This window comes from Sceloporus occidentalis, unplaced genomic scaffold (assembly GCF_023333645.1).
Source record: "Sceloporus occidentalis isolate IW3139 unplaced genomic scaffold, rSceOcc1.0.p SCAF_2, whole genome shotgun sequence".
NCBI classification, from domain to species: domain Eukaryota; kingdom Metazoa; phylum Chordata; class Lepidosauria; order Squamata; family Phrynosomatidae; genus Sceloporus; species Sceloporus occidentalis.
Window position 1 is genome coordinate 267,323,907 of NW_028316982.1, and position 13,828 is coordinate 267,337,734.

The 13,828-nt window shown below is 42.6% G+C and overlaps 1 protein-coding gene across 1 annotated transcript in view; it reads right to left on the reverse strand.

The window, feature by feature from the left end:
- The window catches only part of USP35 (ubiquitin specific peptidase 35), a 42,861-nt gene that overhangs the window by 15,082 nt on the left and 13,951 nt on the right, over positions 1-13,828 (reverse strand). Inside the window, exons 2-3 of the mRNA XM_089512956.1 lie at positions 12,018-12,717; positions 7,856-7,991 (exon numbers count right to left, since the gene is read on the reverse strand). Coding sequence (XP_089369082.1) covers positions 7,856-7,991; positions 12,018-12,699 — 818 coding nt within the window. The 5' untranslated portion in view covers positions 12,700-12,717. The remainder of the gene's footprint in view (positions 1-7,855; positions 7,992-12,017; positions 12,718-13,828) is intronic.

Sequence of the window (13,828 nt, forward strand, 5' to 3'; positions counted from 1 at the left end):
CAGAGAGACACTGGTACCCCAACATGTTCCTAGCAAGTGTTCCTCTTCCAGGACCGGACCTACCAGCTGGTAAGGAGATGCAATCAATGCCAACTAGTGTTTTTTAAAAATAACACTAATTGTACTTCAAACCCAGGCGTGGGCAAAACACAGCCCATGAACCACCATCCTGCAATGCCTTCCTTTAAAAAAAAAAAAAAGGAGAATCACACCCCTGGAAGCCTCCAAGAACAGTGATTCTCCTTTAAAACAAGGTGTCTCCTCTCTCACACCTTGTTTTGACCAAAAGTAAAGAGATCAGGAAACTAGTAGCTGTTCTGCCCGTTATGCCCTTTCCTAGAACTGGAGGATCTAAAGATGGTAGTGCACATGTCATTTTATATTGTTGTCTGCTATATTTTATTCTTTCAATGTGAAAGTGCATTAATATGTATTATGTTTAATTATTTTCACAGAATGTACGCAATAAGTAGGAGTGATTTGCATGTGTATTGTTCTGTGCTGATGGCTGGCCTCAGCCTGGGAGGCTAATGCAAAAGAGGATTAATGTCTACTAATTGGAGATCATTATCTGCTGGGAAAGCCCCTGACTCTGAGTGGTTTCCCATCTGCATTTGTTGAGTCCTTATTTTGCTATTCCTCAGGACTGGTAGCCAAATTTTGTTCACTTTGACGGTTTCTTCTTTCCGGTTGAAATTATCCAGATGTTTGTGGATCTCAATGGCTTCCCTGTGCATCCTGACATGGTAGTGGTTGGCATGGTCCAGAACTTCCGTGTTTTCAAACAGTATTTTATGCCCAGGATGGTTTGTGGCATGTTCTGCTACTGCTGATTTTTCTGGCTGGCCCAGTCTGCAGTGTCTCTCGTGTTCCTTGATTCTTGTTTGCACACTGCGTTTGATGGTCCCTATGCAAATGGGAAACCACTCAGAGTCAAGGGCTTTCCCAGCAGATAATGATCACCAATTAGCAGACATTAATCCTCTTTTACATTAGCCTCTCAGCCTGAGGCTGGCCACTAGCACAAAACAATACACATGCAAATCACTCCTGCATTCCCAGGCTCACACAGTATATATACACCCAACTTTTTCCAGGCAAAGCATTCTCTTAAGATGCCAGCCACAGATGCTGGCGAAACGTCAGGAAGAAACTCTTCTAGAACATGGCCACATAGCCCAAAAAATCCAGAAAAAACTATGGATGCCGGCCATAAAAGCTTTCCACTTCACAGTGTTATTATAGCTTCCAACTGTCATGATTTGGCACGGAGAATTCCGCTTCATCCCCTGTTGTCACAATCTTATCTGCTTTTAAAATGTTCTAGCTTCTTGCTCTTTTCCCCACTTTCTCGCATTGTCCTCAGCATACTACAATTGTTCCAAATTCAGTTCAAAATGCAAAAGGAGTTTGCATTCAATTAACTCAGAAGAAAAGAAAATTGGAATCTGGTCCTTCCCAGAAGGCTGAGGAAAAACCAAACTGCTGAAGCATCTGCTGGCTTGTGTGATCTTCCTCATTAATAGTACTTTGTTATCTTGATCATACTTGGATGTTACTTGACCAGATGTGTCCCAGTTTTCATATGTTAAATCTCTGCACCTGTGCAGACCACCTTTGGAAACTTCTTGGACTGCAAATCACAGGATTCCATAAGATGCAGCCATAACAGTTGAAGTGGCATCAAAGTGCTATGACTGTATTAAGTGAAAGAAACCTGAATGGGATATCCAGAACAACAAAGAAGAGGTAAAAACATCTGGGGCTGAATGAAATGAAATGAATAATTATCTACAAACAACTGAAACCTTTTGGAATGAAATACTCTTTCTTGGTGAGCTATTGAATATATATATATATATATATATATATATATATATATATATATAAAACAAAGGAGAAGAGAGTTGAGAATAATACATACAACCCTCCAAGCGGATGAAACAAATCACAAAAAGCCTTAAAATCCGTAAAATATGCTAACAAACCATGTGAAGCCATAATGAAAAAGCATGCTTCAAAGAGCTCACAAAGCGCCTGTCACAATGATAAAACAGCTCTCAAAACTGGGCAGTCAGTATATCAAAAGGCTTGCATGCAAAGCAAAGTAGACAAAAAATAGGACTTGCCTTAATCAAGTACAAAAAATGGCAACAAAGCCAACAAGAAGACTGAGGCTGCGTCTGCACTGCAGATATAACCCAGTTTGACACCATTTTAACTGCCATGGCTCAATGCTATGGAATTCTGAAGATTGTAATTTGTTGCAGCACCAGGGCTCTCTGACAGAGAAGGCTAAACATCTCACAAAACTACAAATCCCAGAATTCCATAGGACTGAGAATTCCATAGCACTGAGCCATGGCAGTTAAAGTGGTGTCAAACTGGGTTATATCTGCAGTGCAGACACAGCCTGAGCTGAGAGATGGAATGAAGCGGGTAAGAAATACAGCATGTCTGTGTAACCAGAGCTGGTGGCAGCCCTGGCAGTGGGGCAATGAATCTGCTCTAGGTTTTGGGTTGAACATTAAATTATCTATTTAAGGTGCTGGACCTATTTGGTGACATGGTGCAGCATCTTAGATAGTTCCTTTAAAGTTTGAACTAGAACCCAGGACAGATTAAGGTTTGAATTAAACCCCAGACAAACCAGCCACCACAGTGTCTCCATCTCTCAGTCTTGGTTTCTCTCTCTCATAGCTGCCTTATATGAGTATTTAATGCTTTCACATCTCTACATTGTTCTAATTCACTACCACTTTACTTTGGTTTTTATGTGTTCCATGGTTTTATGCCCCTCTTGCTGCCTGTTTTATTACATACTGCTGTTCTACTGTTCACTGTTTAACATTTTTCCCATCTATCTTTACAGTGCCTTAAAGAGCTCAGGCTATTGGGCAGTCTAAAAGTGCAATAAATGAAGCATTGTTTCAATCAGTAACTTAATTAACTAATTAATTAAAATATTTTCTTGTCTCCTGTCCAGACCCAGTCCCTCAAGGCCGTTTACAGACATATTAAACCTAAAAATCATTCTTGGTCAAGAGTATTTTGTTGTTGTTGTGGGCCTTCAAGTCATTTTTGGCCAATCTATCACAAGGTTTTCTTGGCAAGAGTTGTTCAGAGGGGGTTTGCCTTTGCCTTGGTCTGAGGCTGACAGTGTGTGATTTGCACTAGGTCACCCACTGGGTTTCCATGGCTAAGAGGGATTTGAACCCTGGTCTCTCAGAGTCCTAGTCCTATACCCAAATCTTTATACCACACTGACTCTAAGATTGCTGCTTGCTTTTGCTTATGTCTCTCTTGTCAATTTGCAAATAAAGCAACAGAATGTCTGGTGAGGATGTGGGAGAGAGCATTATACAGGGCTTAATTTCTTATCTGTGGCAGCAGATTTTAATGGCTGTGTGCACTGATTCTTCTTATTGGGTTTTAAAGATGATTTACACCTTTGTAACAGATTTTTTTTAAAAAAATAAACCTTTTATTGTAGGATTTGTATAGATGCTAACATACAGCAAAGTCACTTGCATCAATACTTGAAGGCACACCACCCGCAACAAAGCTGCCATGGATCATATGCAAGAAGAAAGACAGGATATAGATTAAATATATAAAATAAGATTTCTAGTTACTTTATAAAGTCTTCCTGACGAGGATTTTTTTTTTTTTTTAGGTTTTATACCATTCTCTAAACCTTTTGAAAGTTTTGTAAGGAGCACCGAAGTGAGCAAGGCAGCAAGCTACTTTTTAAAACAGAGTACATAAAAGTAAGGGCAACAGATTCCTTTCCAAATGCTATAATGAGACAAAGGAACAATTATTTTTAAAAGTGCCTTTCTGGGCTCCACTCAGATGTAGCTGAGCTTACATTGACCCTCACTATTAGGCAATGTTGCTTAGGGTTGATGGAAACTGCTGTCTAGGAACAACTACTGCATAGGTAGGAATCATGCAGACCTCCAGGTGTTGTTGGACTGTGTGAGATATAAAGGAGGTACACCATGATGCTGCGCACCATGTGGAGTGGCACGTGGCGTCAGGGCGCCCTGGGGAAGAGCGTCGGGCGTGTGTTGTGAGGACGCTATGACCTGACTCTGCCCCCATGTAGACCTTTCAGGCCGATTTATACAGGGCCTTACATCCCCAGGAAGCATACAGTAAGTGAAGCTTTCCATGAACATGTGATGTATGTAAAGGGTGGGGGAACATATCAAGGGGAAACATGTAATAGGCAGTCCAGAAAGTGTGTACACCCCTTAGTACTGAGCCAATGAGGAAAATGGGGAGGGATTCTCTGACTGGGGAAAAGGAATAAATATTGTTTGAAACATGCAACAGGTGTACCTCTTTGCTTAGGACACCCTTTTTGCAAGATTATAACTAATAAATTGGATATTGCTGATTCACTTGTTTTGTCCTGATTAATTTGATTTGGTACTTTGGTACTTGGAAGACTATGTCTCACAGACTCCAACTCCCAGCATTCATCATTATTGGCAATGTTGGCTAGGGATGCTGGGACTTGCAGTCCAACCACACAAGGAGGACTGTGTAGTTCTCACCCCTGAACTAGAAGGTCAAAAGTTGCCCTGCCCTGTCATAGAATTGCTCATGGCTCTGAGAACAGAACCTGCAACTAGGCTCTCTATGGAGTTTATCAAACGGGAGGAATTTCTCTTAAATTCGAATGAAAAGAAAGTGGGGAGAGAATGCATTCACTTTAAAGTCGCTAGTTTAGCGCAATTACGTGAATGCGCACTGCGTTTGAACTGGCTTCCCATTGCCCAAAAATAGCATGCCATTGCCCGAATTTGCGTGTGGCAGTCTATCACACAATAACGTGAAACCATATGATTGCGTTCGGACTGACTTCCCATTGCCCGAAAATAGCTTGCCATTGCCCGAATTTGCGTGTAGTGGGTTATCACGCAATAACGTTAAACCCCATGATTGCTTTCAGATTGCCGTTGGATTATACTTCCAATTTCCCTTGTCTGATAAACTCCTGTGGCTGCTTGTTACTTTCTTCTGTCTTGTTCTGACTGTTGGAAAACAGTGCTTTCTCCAAGAACAGAAGTTCTGTCTGGGGCAATAGCAGTGCCAGGATGGGTGCCCTATATCAGCACATTCAACCCAGGAGATGTGTGTCTGTAAAGATCACAGCCTTTTGCTAGGCCAATTGGTTTTATAAGTCCCCTCCAGAGCATCTGCTCATCCATCCCTTTGTTGCTGTTGTTGATAACTGCCTTCCAGTCAATCGTGACTCATGCAACCCTACAGATGAGACATCTCTCAGACACACTGTCCTCCACTGCTCTGCTTAATTCCTGCAACCCCATAAAATCTGTGACCTCCTTAATAAAAGCCATCCATAAGGCATGTGGCCTTCCTCACTTCCTACTTCCCTCCACCTTTCCAGCATTATTGTCTTTTCCAAGGTGTCCTTCCTTCTCATGGTGTGTCCGAAGTACAACAGCTTCAGTTTATCTTGGCTTCCAGGGAGGTTTGCAGCTTGGAAGGTTATCGCAAGGGGGCAAAAACGTCCCCCGACATGTTCTATCGAGCACGAGCACGGGCGTGCACGGACCGTGATGGGAACCAGAATGCTAGTTTACCGCACGGTGGAACGCCGCCACTGCCGCCGGGCGTTCCCATCGGGTTCCCGATGTGTTCCAGGAGGCGCCATTTCTGGGAAAAGCGTTCCCAGAAATGGCGCCTCCTGGAACACATCGGGAACCCGATGGGAACACCCGGTGGCAGCGGCGGCATTCCACCATGCGGTAAACTAGCGTTCTGGTTCCCATCACGGTCTGTGCGCGCCCGTGCTCGTGCTCATTAGAACACATCGGGGGATGTTTTTGCCCCCTTGCGATAATCTTCTTGATCTGCTCTAGGACCCATTTGTTTGTCATTTTGGCTGTCCATGGATCCTCAGCACTCTTCTCCAGCACCGCATCCCAAATGAATGGATTTTCTTCCTATCGTCTTTCTTAACTGTCCAGCTCTCACATCCATGCATGGTAATAGGGAAAACAATGGCTTGTATTCCCATCCCTTGGGTGAGCCTAATTGCATTTCATAGGGTCTGCTTAATGTCTCTATGCCCTATCAGAGGGCAAGTGTTTTAAAAAGGGTTTAAAAGAAGCAATTGCTCTTCCAAGAGCTATTTATAGAAACTTGTGGCCTCTTAATAGAAGCACTGCTGCCAGTTAATAGCCTCTACCATTAGTTCCCCAGGACAAAGAAGAAAAAGGATCCAAAGAAGCAAGTTTAGAAAGGTACATATTTGTGCTTTGCCTTAACAACAACAAAACCTTTTAACTGCAGTGTGTGTGTGTGCACCCGTTGACTTATGGCAACCCCATGCATTTTTCATAGAGTTTTCTTAGGCAAGGAATATTCAGAGGTAGTTTTACCAGTTCCTTCCTCTGAAATATAGCCTACAGCACTTGAGTATTTATTAAAGGTTTCCCATCCATGTACCCACCAGGGCTAACCATGCTTAGCTTCCAAGAGCATACAGGATCTGGTGCCAGGGTATATTTAGGCATTGGACACAGGAAAACAAAGACCTGAATGTTTGCAGAAATGGGGTTTGGAGGAAGAGAATGTTCCATCCTGGATGATAGTTTAAGAGGTGATATGATAGCCCTGTTTAAATACTTGAGGGGATGTCATATTGAGGAGGGAGCTAACTTGTTTTCTGCTGCTCCAGAGAACATGACCCAGAACAATGGATGCAAGCTGCAGGAAAAGAGATTCCATCTCAACATTAGGAGAAACAGCACCAAACTATAGATCACATGTTCTCCAACATTTTACAGATGAAAACTAGGGCCCCATTCACACTAATCTAGGATGAATCCGTGTTGAATTCTTGTTGTTCTCACATGTCCTAAATACACTTGATGCACTTTGGGGGTGGGGGTGCTACCACCCTGGACTTGGAGGGAGAGAAGAACCAGCAGTATGTGTTGGACTCGACCCCATTTCCCACTGCCATTCCCTTCTCCTTCTGTGTCATGACTTTTTTAGATTGTGAAACTGAGGGTAGGGAACTGTCAAATTAGCAATCTGTAAACCACTCTGAGAGCATTTGTGGCTAAATAAATAAATAAATTCCTAGCATGGAGAACGGGTTATGTTATATATGCCTGACATGCAGCTGTTAAAAGATATGGAGGATCTGAGGCTGAAGAGGTGGCAACCCTAACTCAGCACAACAAAACTAGTGGAGGACACAGAGATTCATAACTGGACATTCCACAAGCACTTAAAGCTTTGATAAAGGAATCTGAAAGTTTTGTTCCCATAGCAGTCAATCTTTTAAAAACCGCAAACTCTCCCTGTTTACCGTCTATACTCGACTATAAGTTGACCTCATGTATAAGTCCAGGGCAGGTTTTGGGACCTGTGGATAAGTTGAGGGTAAAACCTAGAGGTAGGTAACAAAGAATCTGAAGGATGAAGCAAAGGAAAATGATGCCAAAGAACTTACAGAATTCCAGCAGGCGTAAATATTTGTGCTCACCCGGATGGATGGATGGATGGATGGATGGATGGATGGATGGATGGATGGATGGATGAGAGAGTAGAGGGGGATCAGATTATACTCTTGCCTTCCACTAGGGGATAATTCCTTTTTCATAAGAGTTAAAGTACTGTACTTATATTGGCTCATGGATAAGCTGACTCAGATTTCTGAAGTCAATGTTTTGACTAAAATTTCTAGACTTATTACATGGTATATACAGTAATTTATAAAGGAAGTTGTGAATTTTGGAATGTTCCTATTTAAAAAAAATACAAGCAAAGTTCTCACCACTCCATATTCTTAGTGGTTATCTCTTACCTGCCAATTGCCATCATCATCTGAACATCTGTTATGCTGTCATCGTTGGTGAGGTTTCTTAGGATCCCATCCATGAGTTCCAGGGGAACATACTGGACCACACTGGCTAAGGCAATAGATGGTGGGTCTTGATCTTCTGTAAGACCATTTAAGCACAAGCAGGCGGAAAACAATAAAAATAACAATATTTATTTATTTATTTATTTATATCCTACCCCCTCTGTCCGAGACAACTGGTGTGGCTTACAAGCTTTAAAACAGCACAATCCCATATCCCAATATCCCACCCCCCTAAAATAACAATTAAACAACTCACAGTTTAAAACATAACTTAAAATAAACAAATTAAACAGTGGCTATAGCAAATTCAGAAGGGTAACGGGTTCTGATTTCCTGTGGCCGGTTACCTATTTGGGAAAGGCCTGCCGGAAGAGATCCATCTTAACAGCATTTTTAAAGCTGTTTAAGGTGGTAATGTGATGGATCTCCTCCGGCAGGTCATTCTATAATCTGGGAGCGGTTGCTGAAAACTAGAGGCCTCTGGGGCATCTAGTTTTCATAGGCTGAAATAAATTCCTCCCAGAGGACCTGAGTGCACAGGATGAATTATACGGAAGGAGACAGTCCCAAAGATAGGTTGGACCCAAGCCATTTAGGGCTTTAATACCTGATACCTTGTACTGCACCCAAAAACTAATGGGCTGCCAGTAAAGTGATTTTAAAATAGGTGTTATGTGATCACTTCTGGCTTTACCAGAAACCAAACTGGCTGCCATGTTCTGCACTAATTGAAGTTTCTGAACTAAGCACAAGGGTAGTTCCATGTAGAGTCCATATTAGAACCAGCAAGTAAGATTTTGTATTGTGTGGTTTCATTATTTTATTAACTTAAGGAAATATTTTAACCCACCTTTCCACCTGTGCAGGATCATAAAGAAAGGAATTAATTGATCAAAAGCACATAAACAGAGGACACCAGAGAAAGGGAAGAGGGAAAGAAGGCCAGAATAAATTAATCTCCAGTAATAAAAGAGAAAATATGTCTGTACATGCTTATCTCCACCATGGCCTCAAGACTGTGAAACCTAGACATCTGAAACTTTATCTTTACACCAAGGGAGCATTAAGGGTGTACACTTTGGGCAGTGAGGTCAGTGCACTGTGTGAGAACATTTGTGTGTGTGTGTTGTGTGTCTCCAAGTCATTTTTTATTTTGACCCCAAGATATAATTCATGGGGTTTTCTTGGCAAGATTTGTACAGAGGTGGTTTGCCATTGCCTTCCCCTGAGGCTGAGAAAGTGTGAAGTGCCCTATGTCACCCAGTGGGTTTTGTGGCTGCAGTGGGAATTGAACCCTGGTCTCCAGATTCATAGTCCAACATTCAAACCACTACACCATGCTGTCTAGCAGAGGTTCTTCTCAGCCATGGCGCCCAAATTGTGGAATACCTTCTCCAAGAGGCCTGATCAGCACAAACACTGGTTTCACATAGGTGCCAAGTAAAGGCATGTCTGCTCAACAGCCTTTGGACCTCACTGATTTATCTCATAAATCTAATGCAGATAGCTTTTCACTGTTTTAGGCTTTTAAACCTGTTTTAACTTGTTAATTGTGTTTAATATGTTTTTAGTCTATATATATGTTATTTACATTATTTTAATCTGTTTGTGAGAGCCAGCATGTCGTAGTGGTTTGAGTGCTGGATTAAAACACTGTGAGACTACAATTCAAATCCCTGGGCAGCCATGGAAACTTGCTAGGTGACCTTGGGCAAGTCATGCTCTCTCAGCCTCAAAGGATGGCAAGAGCAAAACACCCTCTGAATTCTGCTAAGAAAACCCTGTGATCGGTTCACCTTAAGGTCACCATAAGTCAGAAATGACTTGATGGCACACAACAGCAGCAACAACAAAATATTTGTATTGGTATCATTTGTACACCACCCTGGGATCTTTTGATATAGGGTAGGACAGAAATATTTTAATAATAATTTAATACTAGCAACTTCAGCAAACTATATCTTTTCTATTGCATATGGCAAGTGACACAATCTTCATATCCAGGAATAGCTGTGTTGGTTTTTTCTGGGTTTTTCGGGCTATGTGGCCATGTTCCAGAAAAGTTTCTTCCTGACGTTTCGCCAGCATCTGTGGCTGGCATCTCCAGAGAATGCTTTGCCTGGAAAAATTGGCTGTATATATACTGTGTGAGCCTGGGAATGCAGGAGTGATTTGCATGTGTATTGTTCTGTGCTGATGGCTGGCCTCAGCCTGGGAGGCTAATGCAAAAGAGGATTAATGTCTGCTAACTGGTGATCAGTTATCTGCTGGGAAAGCCCCTGACTCTGAATGGTTTCCCATTTGCATTTGCTGAGTCCTTATTTTGCTATTCTTCAGGACTGGTAGCCAAATTTTGTTCACTTTAAGGGTTTCTTCTTCCCGGTTGAAATTATCCAGATGTTTGTGGATCTCAATGGCTTCCCTGTGCATCCTGACATGGTAGTGGTTGGCATGGTCCAGAATTTCAGTGTTTTCAAACAGTATTTTGTGCCTAGGATGGTTTGTGGTATGTTCTGCTACTGCTGATTTTTCTGGCTGGCCCAGTCTGCAGTGTCTCTCGTCTTCCTTGATTCTGGTTTGCACGCTGCATTTGGTGATCCCTATGCAGACTTGTCTGCAGCTGCATGGTATGTGGTAAACTCCTGCGGCTGTGAGAGGGTCTCTCTGGTCCTTGGCTGAGCACAGCATTTTCTGGATTTTCTTCGTTGGTTTTGCAGGTTATGCTTCCTCACCACTATGCCTATTCTGTCTGTGACTCCTTTGCTGTATGGTAAAAGGTAATCCTTTGGTAATCCTTTTTTGCATTAGCCTCCCAGCCTAAGGCCGGCCATCATCACAGAACAATACACATGCAAATCACTCCTGCATTCCCAGGCTCACACAGTATATATACACCCAACTTTTTCCAGGCAAAGCATTCTCTGAAGATGCCAGCCACAGATGCTGGCGAAACCTCAGGAAGAAAATCTTCTAGAATATGGCCGCATAGCCCAAAAAACCTACAAAAAAACCATAGATGCCAGCCGTGAAAGCCTTCAACTTCACAATAGCTGTGTTGTCTATACAGCAAAGGATGCTTTATTCTGAATGGCCTCTGCCTCCATACCATCTTAACTGATAACAACATCAACATCTTCACTAAATGTAGGCCTAACAGTGTCATATTTTTCTTTCTCCTGTATGACGCTTAACACCTTTGCCTGATGAAAAAGTCAGTGGTTGTTCAACAGCTTGCATCATATATTTTGTGCATTTTAGTTAGCAGAATATAGGTGTTCCTCTTTTGTGGGTTTCTGATGTTATTACACTACAATCTTCATAGAAAGAGAGAGCACAAATGTACAGGCTATATACACCAAAGAGATCCAGCGTGCCATAGTGGTTTGAGTGTTGGACTATGATTATGGAGAACAGGGTTCGTTTCCTCATTGAAAACCACTGGGTGACCTTGAAGAAGTCATATGCTCTCAGCCTCAGGGGAAGACAATAGCAAACCTTCTCTGAACACATCTTGCCAGGAGAACCCCATGATAAGTTTGCCTTAGAGTCACCACAAGTCAGAAATGACTTGAAAGCACACAACAACAACTCACCAATAACCCCTCATAGTTATAGCACCCTCTCAAATATACTGTACATACTCGACTATAAGTCGACCTCATATATAAGTCGAGGGCATGTTTGGGGGCCAAAATTATGGATTTTGATATGACCCGTGGATAAGTCGAGTGTAAAATTTAGGCCCATGTAATTAAGGATGTAAAGGACGAAATAAAGGAAAACAATGCAAAAGAACTTACAAAATACCAATAGGCATAACTATTTGTGCACATACTAAAAGCTGGATGGCTGAGACAGTAGAAGGAGGTCAGTGCATCCGGGGCAGATTAAACTCTGGCCTTTCACCATATATATATATATATATATATATATATATATATGCGTTAAAATACAGTACTGAAGATAAGTCCTCAGGTTTTTTGGGTCAATTTTTTAACCTACTTTTGTAGACTTATACATGAGTATATACATTACGTACAAGACCTATCATGATTAAGGAAATTTTTGCTAGCCACAGTAGTAAAATTGCATTTCACCTTACCAGATGATGAAATGATTGTGAAGAGTTCTTTCAAGGAGGGGAGAATAGAGGACACCTGTGTCTTCCATATTTTCTGCAGTAAAAGGCCAACTTTGATCACATGGTCTAGGAAGTCCACAATAGCCTCTTCTCTTCCTGATGTGGTTCGGAACTGCCCAATGCATCGGATGAGCTGCTGGCAGAAAAGAGCTTGCCGTTTGCCTGTGGGAATACACTGAGGATACTGAATTAAGAGTTTGCTGATTTTCACACACTGCTTGAGGCCTGGCCTCTCGCAGACCTTTCGGAGAACTTCGGTTCTCAGCAAGCTGAAAATATCATTAGCTGATGGGCTATCTAAAACAAAGGCCAACCCAAGGTGGATATAATCAAACACATAGAGGCTTGTTTTGCCAAGAGGTCCATAGCCCTCCTGGAGGAGGCTTAAGAGGAAACGGACATTGAAGAACTCCTCAAAGACTTCCCGGTGGTAAAGGCCATAAGCTTCCAGAACATCTTTGCCGACTGACCTCTTGAACTTGGTATCGCCTATGAGGAAGAGTTTAGTAGAGAGCTCAAGCATCAGCCAACATTGTTCACTGTCCATGGACTGTTTTGAAGCCTCGATGACACGCCGCACTAAACCTTGTTTCATGTGGTCGGGGTAAGATGACATCACGATGGCTTCAAGAATTTTGTCCATCTTGACCTTTTGAGGGTGCTGGAAGTGGATGAAAAAAGGAAGAAGTTCAGTTCACTAGCCATTTCCCCATCAACTTTCAATGTTAGCCTTACACATTATCGCTGTTATAGGTAGCAAACTAAGCATGCCTATATTCAGTTCTTACTACTTTTCATGTCTTCCTAAGAGTTTGGGCATCGCATGTATTTGGGTCATTTCCTGGTTGTTGGTCTTACCCAGGGAACCAGATGTCCTAACTACAAAGGAGGACAAGGTACTGCAAAACATTCAAGAAAAAAGTAGGACATTACAAAATAAAAGCTAAAAACACTAACATAAATATTAATTCATGCATTTTAGGGTCAGTACAGACTGGCACTAAGAGACGCCTTGCGAGTGGCATGGGGGCATGGCGTATGCATGACGCATGTCCCAACACTGCCCGGAAGCCATCTACCTGCTCACATGTGGGTTGACTTAATGGCGCTCCAGAGGCATGGCATTTAGACGCCAACCAAGCACCACAAAGCCACAGCGTTGGCGGAAAGGGCGCCCTTTGCCAGCTCAAAAAGGAGCAGCATTTTGCCACCTCTTTTTGAGCCAAGAAATAGCTCGATCTGGGCCGCTGCGTGTGGTTGCCATGGCCCCAATCTGGCGCTCAAAGGGGCGGCATGAAGCCACCCCTTTAGGGCCATCTGTTATGGCTCTTAGTCATACTCAAAATGGAGGACATTTTGGAATTCCTCCTAGATAGGAAGCTGAAATGTAGGACATATCCTGGTAAAGAAGGGTGCCAGTTCACCCTGGTCTTAGCCACAGCATCTCTTCCTGCAACACTTAGGGTGCATCTACACTGTAGAAATAATGCAGTTATTTGAACTGCACTTGAACTGCTGTAGCTCCATCCCATAGAATCTGTAGTTTTACAAGGGCTTTATTTAGCCTTATTGGCCAAAGAGTGCTGGTGCCTCCCAAAACTACGAATCCCAGGATTCTGTGGGAAGGAGCCATGGCAATGGAAGTGGTGTCAAACTGCATTATTTCTACAGTATAGATGCACCCATCATTACATTTCCCAGAGTTCAGAACCTGGCTCCTCTTCTCTGGTCCATAGGCAAGGTGGAAGAATCGCAGAGTAACAGAACTGTCT